This window comes from Elephantulus edwardii, unplaced genomic scaffold (assembly GCF_000299155.1).
Source record: "Elephantulus edwardii isolate Elephantulus edwardi_28Jun2011 unplaced genomic scaffold, EleEdw1.0 scaffold00025, whole genome shotgun sequence".
NCBI lineage: Eukaryota > Metazoa > Chordata > Mammalia > Macroscelidea > Macroscelididae > Elephantulus > Elephantulus edwardii.
In genome coordinates, this window is record NW_006399775.1 from 810,556 (window position 1) to 826,438 (window position 15,883).

The 15,883-nt window shown below is 36.7% G+C and overlaps 1 protein-coding gene across 1 annotated transcript in view; it reads right to left on the bottom strand.

Moving 5' to 3' along the window:
- The window catches only part of ARHGEF10 (Rho guanine nucleotide exchange factor (GEF) 10), a 194,791-nt gene that overhangs the window by 124,638 nt on the left and 54,270 nt on the right, over positions 1–15,883 (bottom strand). Inside the window, exons 14-17 of the mRNA XM_006882906.1 lie at positions 12,422–12,514; positions 7,783–7,953; positions 5,700–5,845; positions 1,560–1,738 (exon numbers count right to left, since the gene is read on the bottom strand). Of these exons, the coding sequence (XP_006882968.1) occupies positions 1,560–1,738; positions 5,700–5,845; positions 7,783–7,953; positions 12,422–12,514 (589 nt within the window). The remainder of the gene's footprint in view (positions 1–1,559; positions 1,739–5,699; positions 5,846–7,782; positions 7,954–12,421; positions 12,515–15,883) is intronic.

Here is a 15,883-nt window from a genome sequence, read left to right on the forward strand (position 1 = left end):
TTTTTTTTTTTACTATTGCTTACATTATAACCTTAGTTCTAAGTTAATTTGGTATAAGCCCCAAATACAAATATACTTAAGAAAATGTACTATTGTGTATAATGCACAGTACTTATCTATGCAGTAAAGTTATCTTTAGCTGTCTGAATACAGTAAGGGAAGCTTAACTACAAATCCATGACATTATAAAATATACAAAGGCTCCCCCCACCCCACAGAATCAAACCATTAATATAATTGAAAATCAGTATTTTAAAATAATTTAGACTTCTAAAAACTTTCCATGAACAAGATATTCAATTGTCCTTGAGCAAAATTTTACTGAAAGGTTATGTGTCATCCAGTAAAACCCGCTCATAGCTGATCCACCAGCAGGTTTTTGGAGGCCGTAAATGGCATTGGAAGAGACTAATCATCTTTCTCTCATGGAGCAGCTGGTGGACTTGAATAGCATGCTTTTGGGTTGAACCACGTGCACAGGATAGAGTAGCACAACCCCTTACCACTAAGTTCCCAGAGCCCCCTTTACTGAAAAGTATCAATTTTAGAAGGGAGCTCTGACCGCCTAGTGGTAAGAAGCTGCACTGCAATAACATAAAGTTAATTAAATTTTTTAAAGTCTAATTATTTAAAATTTACCTTCTTGATTCTGAAAATGTTAGAAATAAAATAATATAAAAGATTGATGCTTATTTGAAATGTAAAATGATTTACTCAAAGTACTCAGCCACTGTATTTTAATTACTCTAAAATACAGGGCAAAAGGCCAGAGAGCAAAGAAAAGTTCACTAGCTTTTATTGGGTTTAAAACAAGAGAGGAGTAACAATAATCACACTAAAAAAACCTATAGTCTGAGCAACATTCAGTAATTACACTCATAAATATTATGCACTTGTTTAAATACTTCCAAAATATCTTACTATCTTTCCCTCATTTCACTTTGCGAAGTACTGTGATACAATCGTAAAGGCACGTCGTTCCAATCCACCAGCTGCTCCAGGGCAGAAGGACAGGCAATCCCTTCCTGTGCAATTGACTACCTCTGAAAACCTGCTGGAGGGTCAGGTATGAATTGGTTCTGACTTGACAGCACACAACCACAACCACCATCTCCACAGGAAAACTGAATAAAAAAGAAATTAAAATAGCTGACTCAATCTCATAAGCAAGCTAGCAAGAGAACTGAGCCAACATGCCATCCCTAGGAATTCCTGTTCATCTGTTCAACAAACACTCAATAGGATAGGAACTAAAAAAGCAAATCACTTGAGTGAGAATCACAGAACATAAATCAGAACTGGAAAGACTGGAAATGCTTCCAAATGGTGGAGGCTTTTTTGATATAAACCATAAAGAACAGCAACTGGTGAAACACTCGAAGATTAGTAACTGAATTTGAGAGCTGACAACATAAAGTACAGATTGTCAAAATGCATTATTTCCACAGATAAACTATTTTTCCATTTTAGTACTAAAAGTTGAGAAAGTAGAGTCCAACTATATTGTAGGTTACACTGGCCCTATGACCTGCAACAACATTAATAAAAATATTACTTACTTGGCTTAGCATTGGCGATGACCACCAGGCTTTCAGGAGAGTGCACGGAGGGGTATCTACTTTCTCCCGGACCTTCATTATTGCCATATTCTATTACATCTACATGTCCAAGAGGAACACTCCATTTTAATAAATACCTTTGGCTGGTTGATATTATAGCATTGCTGTCATGTGAGGTGCTGAAAGAAACAAATTTTTTTATCTAATTACATTAATATGTTACTATTTTTTTATACCTTAGGATATTCAAATGTGAAAAATATGGTTAAATTATAGTACACTGACTTTCTTATTAATAGTATTTGGTCCTTTTATATAAAACATCTAATTAAATGAGAGAACAGGAACTATTATAACTTTTTAATCCAGAAACACAGGAGAGAACTGTGAAGTGGCATATTTCCCAAAAAGCTTTACAGGTTTCCATAAAAATTTAAAAAGGATAAACTAAACATAGTCTGTAGGGGGTTGCACTGCAAATCCAAAGACCACGCTTCTCTGGCAGTTCAAATCCACCAGCGGCTCCATAGCAGAAAGGTGGCCAATCTCCTCCGATGTGATTTACAGCCTCCAGTACAATTTATTATCCAATGGAGGGTCAAGTGAGGGAGTTTCAAGTATCCTGAGAAAAATATTCCTAGACAAAATCTCCTGAAGAGTTAAAAATATTGATTGCTTTATATAATTTAACTCTAAAATACTTTTTGTACTTGTACACAATAATATTAATTTTAATAGAATTACATTATATTCTACTATTAAAGTACTTTATTGGGTACAGAGAAACTAAATGGGCCAAAAAGATCCCATGACCTACATAACTGGTCTCATTTTATTATAAAGCACACCACATATGCAGACTAACACTTAAAACACATATGTGCAGTCTGGTGAATAAAAACAATACAAACATCTGTGTAACTTCTACCCAATTCAGGACTGTGACACTGCCAGCACCCTGTAGTTTTCTGTTTGCCCATGAAAACCTGCCCCTCGAAATGAATCCTGATTCTCACTTCTGGTGGAAATGATGTTTTTGCTTTTCTTCAAGTTATTTTTTAAAAGAAAAAAGTAGAATAGCCACATGTCCAATGTTGTGCCTTAAATGGAAATGCTTGATTTATTGGGAGCTTACTCATACCCAAGCTATCCAACTTCCTCTCTGGTATTAGAAAGTATTACTTCCCCTGACAATTTCCAATCCATATGGAAGAGAAAGCACAATTCAGACACTGAATCCAAACTAAAAACATATTGTGTATTCTACTGGAACAATATACCTTAAAACTTTAAAAAGGTAGAGATACTTGTGAACTTTTACCCAAACATCCACTCCTCCTGTGTGAACCTTCATCATTCTAGAAGGAGATTTGGGACTTTTGATGCCCTCAGAGGCTATAAAAGAGTCTTGAGGGTAATGTTAACATTTTGGCCTAGCTAATGTATCTTATTCCATCACCTTAAGAAAGTTTCACTGAAAAATCTGATGGTGGTAACACTGAAATGGGAAATTAATTGTTACTCTTTATTGCATGTTGTGAGATAGATGTTATTTTGAAACATAAGACCCACACTAGAAGTTTAGGAGATACCTGTGGTGATCAGTACAGCTAAGCAGATTGACTCGGAGAGCTGGCAAAGGACAGAAAGACCCTTGACCAGGTGGATTGACACAGGGATGACCACAATGAACTCTAGTGTATCAGGAGGTATGAGGATGGCAGAGGATAGGAGAGGGTTCATATCTGTTGTTAATAGGAGAAATATGACTCGTTGAGTCATACTTGACTAAATGGCACGTAACAGCTACAACAACAAGAAGCAGATTGACAGCTCTTATCTACCACAACACGTAGTAGTTTCATCTGCCAACCTCTGGGCCATCAAGGTTCCTTTACTTTGAAAGGATTAATTCTTATCCATCTTGGAAATTATGCTTTCTGCAATTTAAAAATAACTATAGCTTGAAAAAAATCTAAATTTGCTTTAAACAAACCCAACCTACTGCCTTTGCGTAGATTCAACTCATGGCATCCATGCCTCAGGGTTCCGGCAGAGACCACGCAACTGTTTTCTGAGAAGCAGCTGATGGGTTCAAATCACTATACTTTGGGTTACCAGCTTGATGTGCCACCAGAGCTCTCTCTAAACAATAGACTTGTAACGGGGTTATGAATCATCCCCAAGTTCTTATTGTGGACTCTCTCTGTGTATCATAGTGATTTCATTTTTTCAGACTGAAAGGTATTTTATTTTCCAAGGAATTTTGAGAAATAACCACATTGTAGCACACCCCGAAGAAAACCAAACTTAAAAGAAAAATTGTTTTAAGCAATCTCTGGCAACTTCTTAAAATCCCAGATTTGCTTCTTTTGAGCCTAACTTACAAAAAGATAAAACAAGAACAGCCAGCAACCTACATTGTGGAATTGGGGTCGGCTTGCCGGGCAGCTTCAGAGCAAGAACCCTGCGCCTAGCTCCTGGAAGAACCCGTAGGTCAGATGTGGCTTATCATTACGAGCACATCACAATGATTTTGATAAATTAACAACAATAGGTTACATAAGGACAAATACTGTATAAGACCACTGTTGTAGAACTAGAAAGATAACTAATAAAATGTGTTTGAGGATCCAGCTGGGGGAGGACGGGGAGGAGTAATCATAGGGTTGCACAATTTGAGGTGTAGAGGAAAGGGTGGGTAAAGGAAATGGGAAAGATCCAGTGTGAAAAACAATCTATACAAGCCTTGTAAATAAACCAATATAAAAGAAAAGTCTTACTTAAAAAAAAAAAACAAACAGAGAGAGAGAGACAGAAAGGGAGGGAGGAGAGAGAGATATGGATGGTGAATCAATTCTGAGCAATCCTACGGAATGGAACAGAAAAACCCCACAGTTTCTTGGGCTGTATTCTTTACAGATGCAAGTCACCAGTCTTTTCGCCCATGGAGCAGATGATGCATTTGAAAGAACCTCCCACCTTTTGATTAGAAGTTAACAATCTACCAGTCATAAAAAAGATGATAATGCCAAAATTCATTGTTGCTGAGTGGCAACCGACTCATTGCTGATCCTGCAAGGATTTTAAAGGCTGTATATTGTCCTGAAGACTCATCATCTTTCTACCACAGATATAGAGGTTGATTTGAACCGACTGCCTTCAGGTTGAGAGAGCAACTCTCTATCCATTAGGTTACCAAAGCTTCTTAACAGAATTAAGATGATAGGTGTGAACAATGTCATGTTCAACAATTCACCGGTACATGTTAAACAATGACTTTTGATCAGAGGAGAGAGCTCTAACTTACAGTACTATGTGATAGTTTACAAGGTATAAGTACTCTCATTACTGAGGAATAATTTGAAGCTACCAATAGTTTAGCAACCAGCTCCTAAAAACCACTCTAACTTATATTACTTGTAAAGTACCAAGAACACTATATTTAATTTTGTAACAATTTCTATTCTCAAATATCTTTTACCTTTATATTCTACTATTCCATGGCAAAATTATTTTATATGAAGAAACTGAGTAGACAAGAAATTTCTAAAATAAAATGCTTTATCTTCTTTAGTCACATTAAATATTAATATATAAACCTAATAATATAAGAAAAACCTATAGTAAAATACATTTCTTATAAAAATGTATTGATAGAAAAAAGTAGCTAATAAGTAAAGCTTTAAACAAGAATCAAATTAAATTTTTTAAAAAATATAAAATTATTTAAGGGAGTTACAAAAGACACTCAATTTCATTTCTAGCCCTAAGATCAGCTTTGTCTAAAAAGGAAATATACTTCCATAGGAACCAATGACTTGGTGACTTACACAGAATATAAGTAAAAACAAAGTGATTTATAATAAGGTTTCCTAAAAAAAATTTTAAAAAAAGTATTGGCTAAAAAGGAATTGAGTGAAAAACAATGTATTCAAACTTTGTAAATAAATCAGAATAATAAAAAAAGAAAAAAATAAGGTTTCCTTTGTCTTAAGACAAGATGATTAAGTTTTGGTGTACAGATAAGTTAGTTCAGTAAGGATGAGAAAATTACTCACTTATTCTTAAATATATATATATATATATATATGTAATAGCATAATTAAAAAGCTAACAGTGAATTAAACACATTCTTACCGTGCACTAACTGTAGCACACATTAACACATCATTTAACATGAAGATCCGGCGCTCTTTGGTTTTGATTATTTCTCCTCTGTCATTGTAAACTGTTTCTATCATATCATCAGATCGAATGAGGTATCTATTTCCACTGCTGAGAAGCTAAACATTCAAAATAAACTTAGCAAAGTTGCCATGATTAATTTTGCCATGAAAAAGACAAGAAAACAAGTATTGCAGTACATGTTTACAGAGTTAACATTTCATATGCTTTTTTTCATTAAAGATAATCCATATATGTCCTCTCACTCTTACACTCTCACTCCCCTCGCACACGTAGTTCAGAAAGTGACTTGTTTATTTCTCCACATATCTTACAACATCAATGTTTGCAGATATACTAAGCAGTAAATAAAATCTAACTTTCTTCATATAAACACCATTTTAATAGCTAACATATTCAGTAAAGAAGTTTATTTCTTTTTACTTAGCATTTAACATATTATCTCAAAATGACTCTCTGAAAATAGGCTTTGTTTCTACTGATTTTCATCTCACAGTGAATTACTCTGTTACATATTATTGTGTCAATTAAGAATCTTTCATAAGCGAAAATGTTGAATTTTGCTTTTTACCTGAGGATGGTATAATTGACACTACCTTTTCAACTACTCAATCATATTTTAGTTCACTGAGACAAATTCAATACTAATAGATCTTGAGAAATATGCTTTCTATTAACAAAAGTAATAAAGAAGAAATATGTCAAACAAATCATCCCAATAGAAAATTTAGATTTCTTTCGATATTTCTAAGGCCTTTTGATTCTAAGTCTACCTAAACTGTCTAGCTCCAAGCAATGAAGATACTAATTTCACTGCATAACTATTTCTGACATGCTCAAAGTGATAATGAACCCTGTGCCCACATGTGTCACTCTTAGTCATCACCATGGAGTCAGAACTGACTCACATCTGATCCTCCAGTGGGTTTTCAGAGGCTGTAAATAGTACAAGAGAAAACTTCCCACCTTTCTCCCTCATATTTCATAAGTATGCACTGTAAGTAATACATCATCACTCTTTACAGACCTCATAGGGCTAACTCCGTAGGAGGTGGACATTCAAATATCAATATGCAAGGTTTATTTTCAGTAATATGCAAGCTATATCAAGAATATGAATTAATGTAATTCTCTGCTTACAAAAATAATTTGTATAATCAGAAAGTCAAAAGCTGTAACTTAAAATAATATTATAATCAAGTCCCCATCATTAAATTATTAAGTGAAATGAGAAGGTAGCAAATTGTCCTGACTGACAAAAAGAAAGTGTTTTAGCAACAGTGAATACTGTACATAATCATTTAACATTGCCCACTTCCTAAACAACATGCCTCTGGAAACTCTATGAACTTTGATAAATGATGAAATTGATAGGAAGGCTTCAGGCCTTTTTGTTCATAGGGTCACTATGAGTTGTGCTCGACTCGATGGCAATCAGAAACATCAACAACATGTATACTAAAATCTTCTTAAGGGTCTAGGCCTTGAACCAATACTGTAAAGTCTGAATGAAATGAGACTGCAAGAAAAAAAAATCCTATATAAACAAAGCTGCACTATTGCTTTACCAATGAACTTCTTTCATACTCTATCACATGTAACATTTCTCATGATCCACATAGCTCAGTCATGCTTAGAGGAATAAAAACCAAATATATTTTCATCATGTTTGGCTTTTTATTATTACTGAGACTGAAGTATCACATTTTGAACATAAAATTAAACTAAGATAGTTGTTTTCTACCTATTTGAGGCCCTAAAAAGTGACTCTAATCAATCTTTATGAACTATTTGAAAAATAATCTACCAACCATTGTCCTAAAACACACAGACAGAGAGAAAACTGAAGACTTGCTTGCAATTTTCAGGTTTTAGTGAAGCATCTGAAGTTCTCCATCACCACTAATTAAGAACTCTGAGGCACAGAGATGAAAAATATTTCTAAAAATCAGTGATAAATGACTAAAATATTTAAGGTTTGTTAGTATAAAATACGACTAATTCAGCACAAAGTTGAAAAAAAATCTCTTGCAACCTTGTTTAGGTATCTCTCATTTATGGCTTTTGCTATCTGTTTAATTTCACAGCGCTGATCAGCATCTCTTTTCCTTTCATTTAACTTCTCTGCTAATGTTTCGAGCTCCGTAAGCGCCATCTGCAGAGGAAGCCTGTCAGGGTGTCCTTTGGATGTGTTCTTCAGCATATCCTTTGAGAAATAAAGGAAAAGTGGTAGACGTGTGATTTCTAAGGCTGAAGAAAATAGGTAGGTCCCACATGCAAACTTCTCTTTTCCAACAATTACATCATTTGAAACTGACAACAGGAAAGATGGCAATGACATCAGTTACTTCTAGTGAAAAACAAATTAGGCATTTGGAAAGGATACTAAACATGTGAATCACGATTTGGCTGAACATTTGAATAGCTCCTTTTGCAAAAAAACAAAGCTGATTTATTAATGGCATTGCTAATGGAAAAAATCCAAACCCTAGCATTTTTTAATAAAGGATTCTAAAAGCATTAACAGGTCACAATCTTAGAAATAGTTTGCTTTTCTGTAACTTTAACAATGGTTGTCTTTGCTTTGAATCAGACCAATGGGCCCATGTATGTGTACAGGTAGAATTTTTTAAAAAAATATATTGTTTTAAATTTATTTTTTGGTGAACATACATATAGCAAAACAGAGAAACACAGATGTATTCAATATGTTTTACATGCACAATTCAGTGACATTGGTCATATTCTTTAATTTGTGGTAGCTTTTTAAATATCCTTCTCCAAACTCTATCACCATCATCCCTACAAACTTACTATGGGTAAAGCTTCTCCAAACTATTTTTCCCCCTAAGAGACCCATTTCCAAACATGAAATGTGCAGCAGTTTTTCTGTGCTCAGTACTGCATCTGTAGTTTCACCTCACAAAGCAGGACCCCAAGCCCACGTTCACAGAGGAAACATACAATTCTGTGGTGTAGAATCATAAAATGGTCTACAGCTCCAATATACCAGATAAGTAAAAGGAAGTACAAGCAGATTAGATGGTACAAAACAACAAGAATGAGATAAAAAGGTGTAATAGAATGCTAAAACACAGAATAAACATAAGATATAGTGATAGAACGTGATTCTACATTTAAAAACAAACACATACTGCTGTCAAGTTGCTGCCAACTCATAATGATTTTCCACTGGGGTTTCTGAGGTTGTAAATCTTTACAGGAGGAGCCTGCTCCTCTTTCTTTCATAGAGCAGCTGGTTGACCCAAACCACTGATCATGTGAGTAGCAGGACAATGTGCAGTGCACTATGCCACCAGAGCGCCTTTCACTTTACACAGGACCTTATGTTTTTCAAAGGAGCCCTTGTGGCATGGTGGGTTAATTGTTTGGCTGTTAAAAGTCTACAGTTCAGACCCACCAGCTAGCTGCTCTCCAGGAGAATGATGAGGCAATCTGTTCCTGTAAGGACGGATAGCCTAAGAAATCCTGTGATGCATTTCTACTCTGTCTTTTAGGGTCACTGTAAGTCAGAATTTAATTGTTGGCAGTAATTTGGTGTATCTTTTTTCACACATATTGATGTTTGTTGAAGATGGCTAATTTTCATTTGAAACTTTTTTTTTCAAGACTAAATAAAGCTCTGTATATGAGCAAAGCAGCAACAGAATTCAACAATGCCCTTAACTTTCTAAATATTTTTAAATGATCTGATAGTATGTCTGCATAGCTAATTAAATGTTGGCAGTTTGAATGGGTAGCTATATGATTACTTCCCTATGAATCATACCAAATTGTCTCAAAACAAAACTGCATAAAACTAATTCTAATGCCAAATCTTATATACTGTGAGTGAATATAGCAGAGCCAGATTATCACTAACAGTAAAAGCATCACCCATCACAAAGCCGAACAGAGTCACAGGGAGAAACTGCCTTGCACCATCAGCATTCTGCTGGGTTTATCAAGTAACATTATGAAAGCCACACAGAAAATCAGTGAAGCTAAATTTGTTTATTGGTTACAAAATTACGTATTCTCATACAACAAAGAAGAGCAAATGCTAGTTGGAATAAAGTCCCACAGAGGTCACACAGCAGATGGATTATTTCTGGACGGGTTGTTAGAAACTGATAGATCCAGAAAAGCCAAGAGTAAGTCAACACTATGTTATGTAGAACAGTTATAGTATCATAGCAACCTGCAGTGAAAAGGTCAGATGAGAGTTAACTTTGATTCAGTGCTATTAGGACCACCACAGGGCAAAGACAAGGACCATCGATAAGGATGCCAAATCATTCAAGGGTAGGGGGAAAATGGAATGGTTAGGTTAGAATACACTACCTTTCCATGCTTTCTCCCTCCTCCCCTTCCCCAACCAGTAAGAGATTTAGCATAACCCAGGAAGGAAGGTGAGTGCTTGCCACTGTCATTGTCTGCTGCCTCGCCCCTTAATAATTCAATTGTCTGTCATTATCAGAGGGAACAAGGTCCTCTGGCAGCATAAGTGTTGCAGGCTTGTTATTAATGTTGGGTATCCTTGGATTGACTATGAGTCATAAAGACCCTACGAGCAACAGAAGAGGACCTGGCCCTATCCTGTGCCATCCTCATGTCTCTGCCATGCTCAAGCCCACTGTCACAGTCTTTGAGTCAATCTGTCTCCCTGCGGGTATCCTTTGTCTCTTACCCTTCGCCTTTCCCAGCACGGTGTCTTTTTCTAAGAACTAGCCCCTGGTGACAACATGCCCAAAGCATGTGGGATGAAATTTCATTTTAGGCTTAGAAACTACTTTGCTCCTACTTTTACAGTACATTTTTCCAAAGAAATATGAATCTACTTTTATCTTCCTCCAAAGAATACTCTAAGGTATACCAGCAATTTATTAACTGCATATGGAACTAAAGGACATGAGAGAAAAGACTTCACAGAAACCTAGGATCAGCAGTTTAGGGGGGTGAGTATACTTCATATTGATGGAAAATTCTAACAAAAATCTTACGAAGGTACTCCAAATGGCAAGACGAGGGGAAGGAAGGCAAACATTCTCGATGACTAACTTAACCTATCCATCTGTAACTGTGCTAATCAAACCATCATCACTAAACATTATCACCGTCCACTGAACAGAGTTGGTCAAATTTCAGATCTGTTGTCCATAGAGTCACCATGAGTCTTGGCAGACTTGATGGCACCCAACAACAACAATAATCTAAACAAATATAAGGATGGTAATTTGAAAGGATTTGCTAAAGCATTCTAATACAAGTTAAATGTACACGTATTAGAAAATGTACAAAAGATAATGAAATTAAAATCACCCATATGCCTAACTGCAAAGATAGCCAATATTGAGATTTTAGTACATGTTCTTTTTAGCAAGTAGTACAAGGATTACTAAACAAGGTGATGTTTCTTTCAGATTTAGTTTGTTAAAAACAAAATCTCAATAAAATGGGGTTTAGCAATTTAAATGACAGCATATACCTATGGACAATTTTACTAACTAACCTTGACTCAGTTTTAGTAAGTAGGAAAGTCAAGTAGAGTCCATTTTATTTCATTAGGAAAGTCAAGACTATGGAATTTAAAGAGGGGCAATCATTAAGAAACCGACAGAAGCAAAAGCCAGAGTTGAGTATCCATGGGAAGACCATTTTCAAAATGTACGCCATTTACTTAAATAAGTAAATGCTGGATTAGGAGTCTCAGATGGGACAAATGGTTAGGGAACTCAGTTCTGAACTCCAAAGGTTGGAGGTTAGTCTTAGAGGAAAAGCCTGGTAATCTGCTTTCGAGTCAGCCTTTGGAAACCCTATCGAGTACAGCCCTCCTCTGATATGCATGAGCAGTCACATCTTGGAAGTGAGATAAAATACTAGGACACAAGTTTGAAGTCACTCAATGCAACTGGTCAAGTGCTAAGTCAGTGCAGTTCATAATGTCACGGAGTTTCGGTGTAGGCTTAAACATGTTAGTAAATGATCAAACTCAAAATGCATCAAAACACAAAAAAGAAAGATTTTCCTAATAAGATATCTCTTTATATATTCCAGATTTTTATTGTTTACAATAACAAACATGTCTAATCTTTAGTTAACAAAAATCTCTATAGGATTCACTAGAAAATATCTTCATCTTTTTTATCCCACTCCTAGGATAATTTGTTGAATAAATTAGTGAACAAATAGTTTGTTTAAATCTATTCTTCATTCTCCAATATAGCATATCTCTTCTGAGAAAAAAAGGAGTGAATTATTTCACAAAAAAATGACAATGGTTCATATGTGCTTCCATCGCTCTGTTAAAAAAGTACGAGAGCCCTAAGCAAACAAGGGTGTCTAGGATGCACGTGACAGCTTTCCATGTGAGGCACGTCCAGTGCCATTCTCTTCTCAGGCCAGGCCTCATGGGGCTACAGGCCCTGTGAAAGTAGAGGCTGATTAGTTCAACCAAGTTTAAGATTAGACTCCAGAAGACTTCGCTGTCCCTGAGCCCTTGCTGTTATAACCTGACAATGACCTAACAGAAAGCATGAGGACTGGGGACAAGAAGATGCTATCAATTAAAGTCAGTGATGCTTGACAATCCGAAAACAAATGTTATTTTAAAATGAAGTCTAGAGAAATGGAATGACTGGTCTAATTAAACAGAAAATAAATATGTCACTTACCTGGAGCATAAGAATGAATTGTGGAAATCTCTGTATTGGTTTCATCATCAAACTATAGAGTGTTATCCGATCTGGACTTAATTCCTGACATTGCTGCAAAGAGAAAGCATGATCGTTCACTCACAGAGTACTGGATAGCTCGTGGACTGCCAAAGAACAGACAAGTCTATCTTGCAAGAAGTGCAAGCAAGGTGCCCCTGACGAACAACTATGGTGAAATGTTATTTCACACACTGTGGTCATATTGTCAGGAGGGGCCAGTCCTTGATAGGACTCGACATGCTGTGAAAGGTGGAAGGTCAGAGAAAGATGGGAAGACAACAACTACAAAGGGTCGCTACGAAGTAAAGTCAACTTGATGATGCCTAACAAAAATAACAACTCATTTCAGCAAATAAAAAGTTTTAGGAAAGAATTCACTGGGCAAGAAGATCCAATATTTTGTCTTTTATACCAAAAGCACTGGGTTTACTCTAGGAAGAAATGTCATATTTCTTTTAAAAATATTTTCTGTATCTTTTGTGTGTGTGTTGGGGGTTGGGCACAGGGCTGTGTGAATCCTCTGTAGCAGTCATTGCTTGTGCTGCCTTTCAGCCAAATCTCACTACTGTAAGCAAACACTAGCTGGTGAAAATTCACTCTATCAGGGGGACTCCACTCCAGGTGGTGACACTGAATATCTGTGTATTGGCTGTGGAGTTCGCCACCAGGAGAGGTTAGCAGCCTCTTCTGCTGCTGTCTTTGTTTTGAATTCAGTTGTCATGGAACTGACTCATGGCAGCCTTTTGTGTGTCAAAGTCAACTGTACTCCTAAGGGTTTTTAATGGGGGGGGGGTTGTTTCTGGTTGTATTTATTTTTTTTTCTTTCCAGAAACTCATCTCTAGGCCTCTCTTCTGATGAAACTCTGGGTCAAATGAATCTCCAACCTTTCTGTTAGCATTCAAGCGTGATAACCATTTATACCCGCTAGATGCCCTACTTCGGAAAATCTACTCAAAACCCTATGAAGCATGGCTCTCTTCTGACACACACGGAGACATATGAATTGGCTGTCATCCGCTGGCAACTGGTTTTCTGTTGTTAGGGCATTTGTCTCAGTGCCTGAGGCCCTCTTCTTGCAGATAGCCTATCAGAGCAATGCTTTGACCCATATAAAAAGCACCTTAGGAGAGGCTCGATTATTATGTCTGAGGCAAAGGCCCATGGATCTGATTCTGGGGCTATGTTTTCAGAACATCTAGTTAGCTGAAACTAAAGATACCAGGAGAAAAGAGCATGGACTAAGCCATGTATTGTACTCAGATCTGCTTGGTACCAGCAAAAGAACTGAGCAGGTAATTGAAACCCTCTCTCAGCTCAATTTCTTGAGCTATATCAACTCAAACAACTCATTATCATGGAGCTGGAACTGACTCATAGCTTACCCACCAGCGGTAATGTATGTAAATTGCAGTGAGGGTATACATAAATTGCACAGGAAGAAAACTTCCCACCTTTCTCCCATGGAATAGGTGGTGGACTCAAATTGCTTGCCTTTGGGTTGGCAATGCAATTTTCTACCAGCTAGGCCACCAGAGCTCTAGCTATAAATAGGGATGAGAAATATCTAGCTTGCAAAGTTGCTGGAAGAACATATGAGATGATGTTGGTATTGGAGGTGGTGGGCACGTTTGTACTCACTTACAGGAAGGGGCATGTGGTGGGATGCCTGTCACATGGGAAGGTGACGTGTAGATATTGCTGCTGCTGACAATATTGAACCTTTTCCCGGCAGTATCGGAAAAGCCGTTACAAAACTACCAGAAGAAATAAAATTTTAATCTTTTCAGTACTTTCTCACCCCCTAAGAGAGAGAAATGCTGTAAGATGAAAAGTACACAGAGTACTACAACTCTTCAAAGCTGGGAACTGAGTCTTTTAACAAACCTTTATTGGCCACCTACTATGCCTCAGCAATAGCAAGAATCACTGTACTAAATAATAAAGGAGAAAAAAAAATATTTTGGCTTTAATAAAACATTGTTGTTGGCAAAAACACTTGGTCTGTGCTCACTCACCGCAGGTATCAGAAGTTGCTAACAGTACAGTTCAAGTAACAAGCGCACACTTTGTTCCAAGGTTTTCTAATGCAAAATAAAGCTTCATGCAAATGAGACTCTGAGCTTCTGTGGACAACTCCAGCTTTTGAAGGAGAATTTTAATTTGGTTCAAATGTGCAGCAAACTTGCCTGTCACATTTGTATCACCAGATTTGATAGGCATCTAAGAGTGCGGAAAACACTGCCAGCTGATTAAATAACATGCCAATTTTCATTAGGAAACTTTTTTAAAAGGAAGTCAGGGAAACATTCTTCATAACTTCAAAGTCAGTCTATTTTAGAGGAGGGTCATCGGTTATCTTCACTTAACATCAGAAGAGAAAAAAGCAGAAGTACCACCAACTGTGGTGGCTTATCTGTAGGGGGTTAGTCTTTCTAAGATTTTGCTTATGCGCTGTCCCTCAAAGAAGCCCTTTCACCAGTCAAATGTTTTTGTTATTATGCTGAAGAACAGGATGGGAAAAGGCAACCTCCCTTAGGGTTCTGAATTTCACCATTTGTTGCTGTCTCTACCCAGTTGGAGCTAGCACGATGGCACCTAACAATTTAAAAGTACTTCTTATTTTTAAGGACTAAAAAATCCAACCCACTGGCATCACATGGATTCTGAATTAGGGCAAGCTTTCATGATGTTTTGGAAGCTGTAAAGCTTCATAGGAGCAGACTTCCCACTTTTCTCTGTTGGGGCAGCTAGAAGATCAAACTGGAGATCATTTGGTTAGCAGCCCAACATACTAACCCATCTGAGCTTCAAACTTTTAAGGATATCAAATAAAATGTATTTTCAAACAGCTACAATGCAGCCAGCATTTCTATTATATTTTTATTTCTTCATTGATGCACATTTTCTCTCCCTTCCTTCCTCCTTCCTTAATTAACCTCACAATACACCCCTTCTTCCAGATTATTCTCATCCATATAACGCTTAATTATAAATTCCTTTCAAACAGTTCCTCATCTGCTCTAATGAAATGTTCATTATCAATCCATTCTTTCCTCAGTTGAGTGGGTTATTTTTATTTCTAACGCTAATCTAATAGTATTTGGAGCTTGCTAGTATTAAAATCTTTATAATAAATAACACTATACATTTAGAGGCAAAGTCCGCTGACATTTCATTATGAAATGGTAGTAAGACATGGACCCTGCTCTCAGAGGATGCTGAAACCATAATAAAGAAAGGGGGGGGGGCGGAAAGAATCTACTTAGATAACAGAAACGGCAAAGGAGGTTGAGTTTTCAAGTATGGAAATACAAAGGAAGAAGAACAGTTGTAAGCAGACACTGGTGATTGGGACATGGAATGTGAGAACCATGAATGTAGGAAAATTAGATATAGCTAAGGAAGAAATGGAATGCATA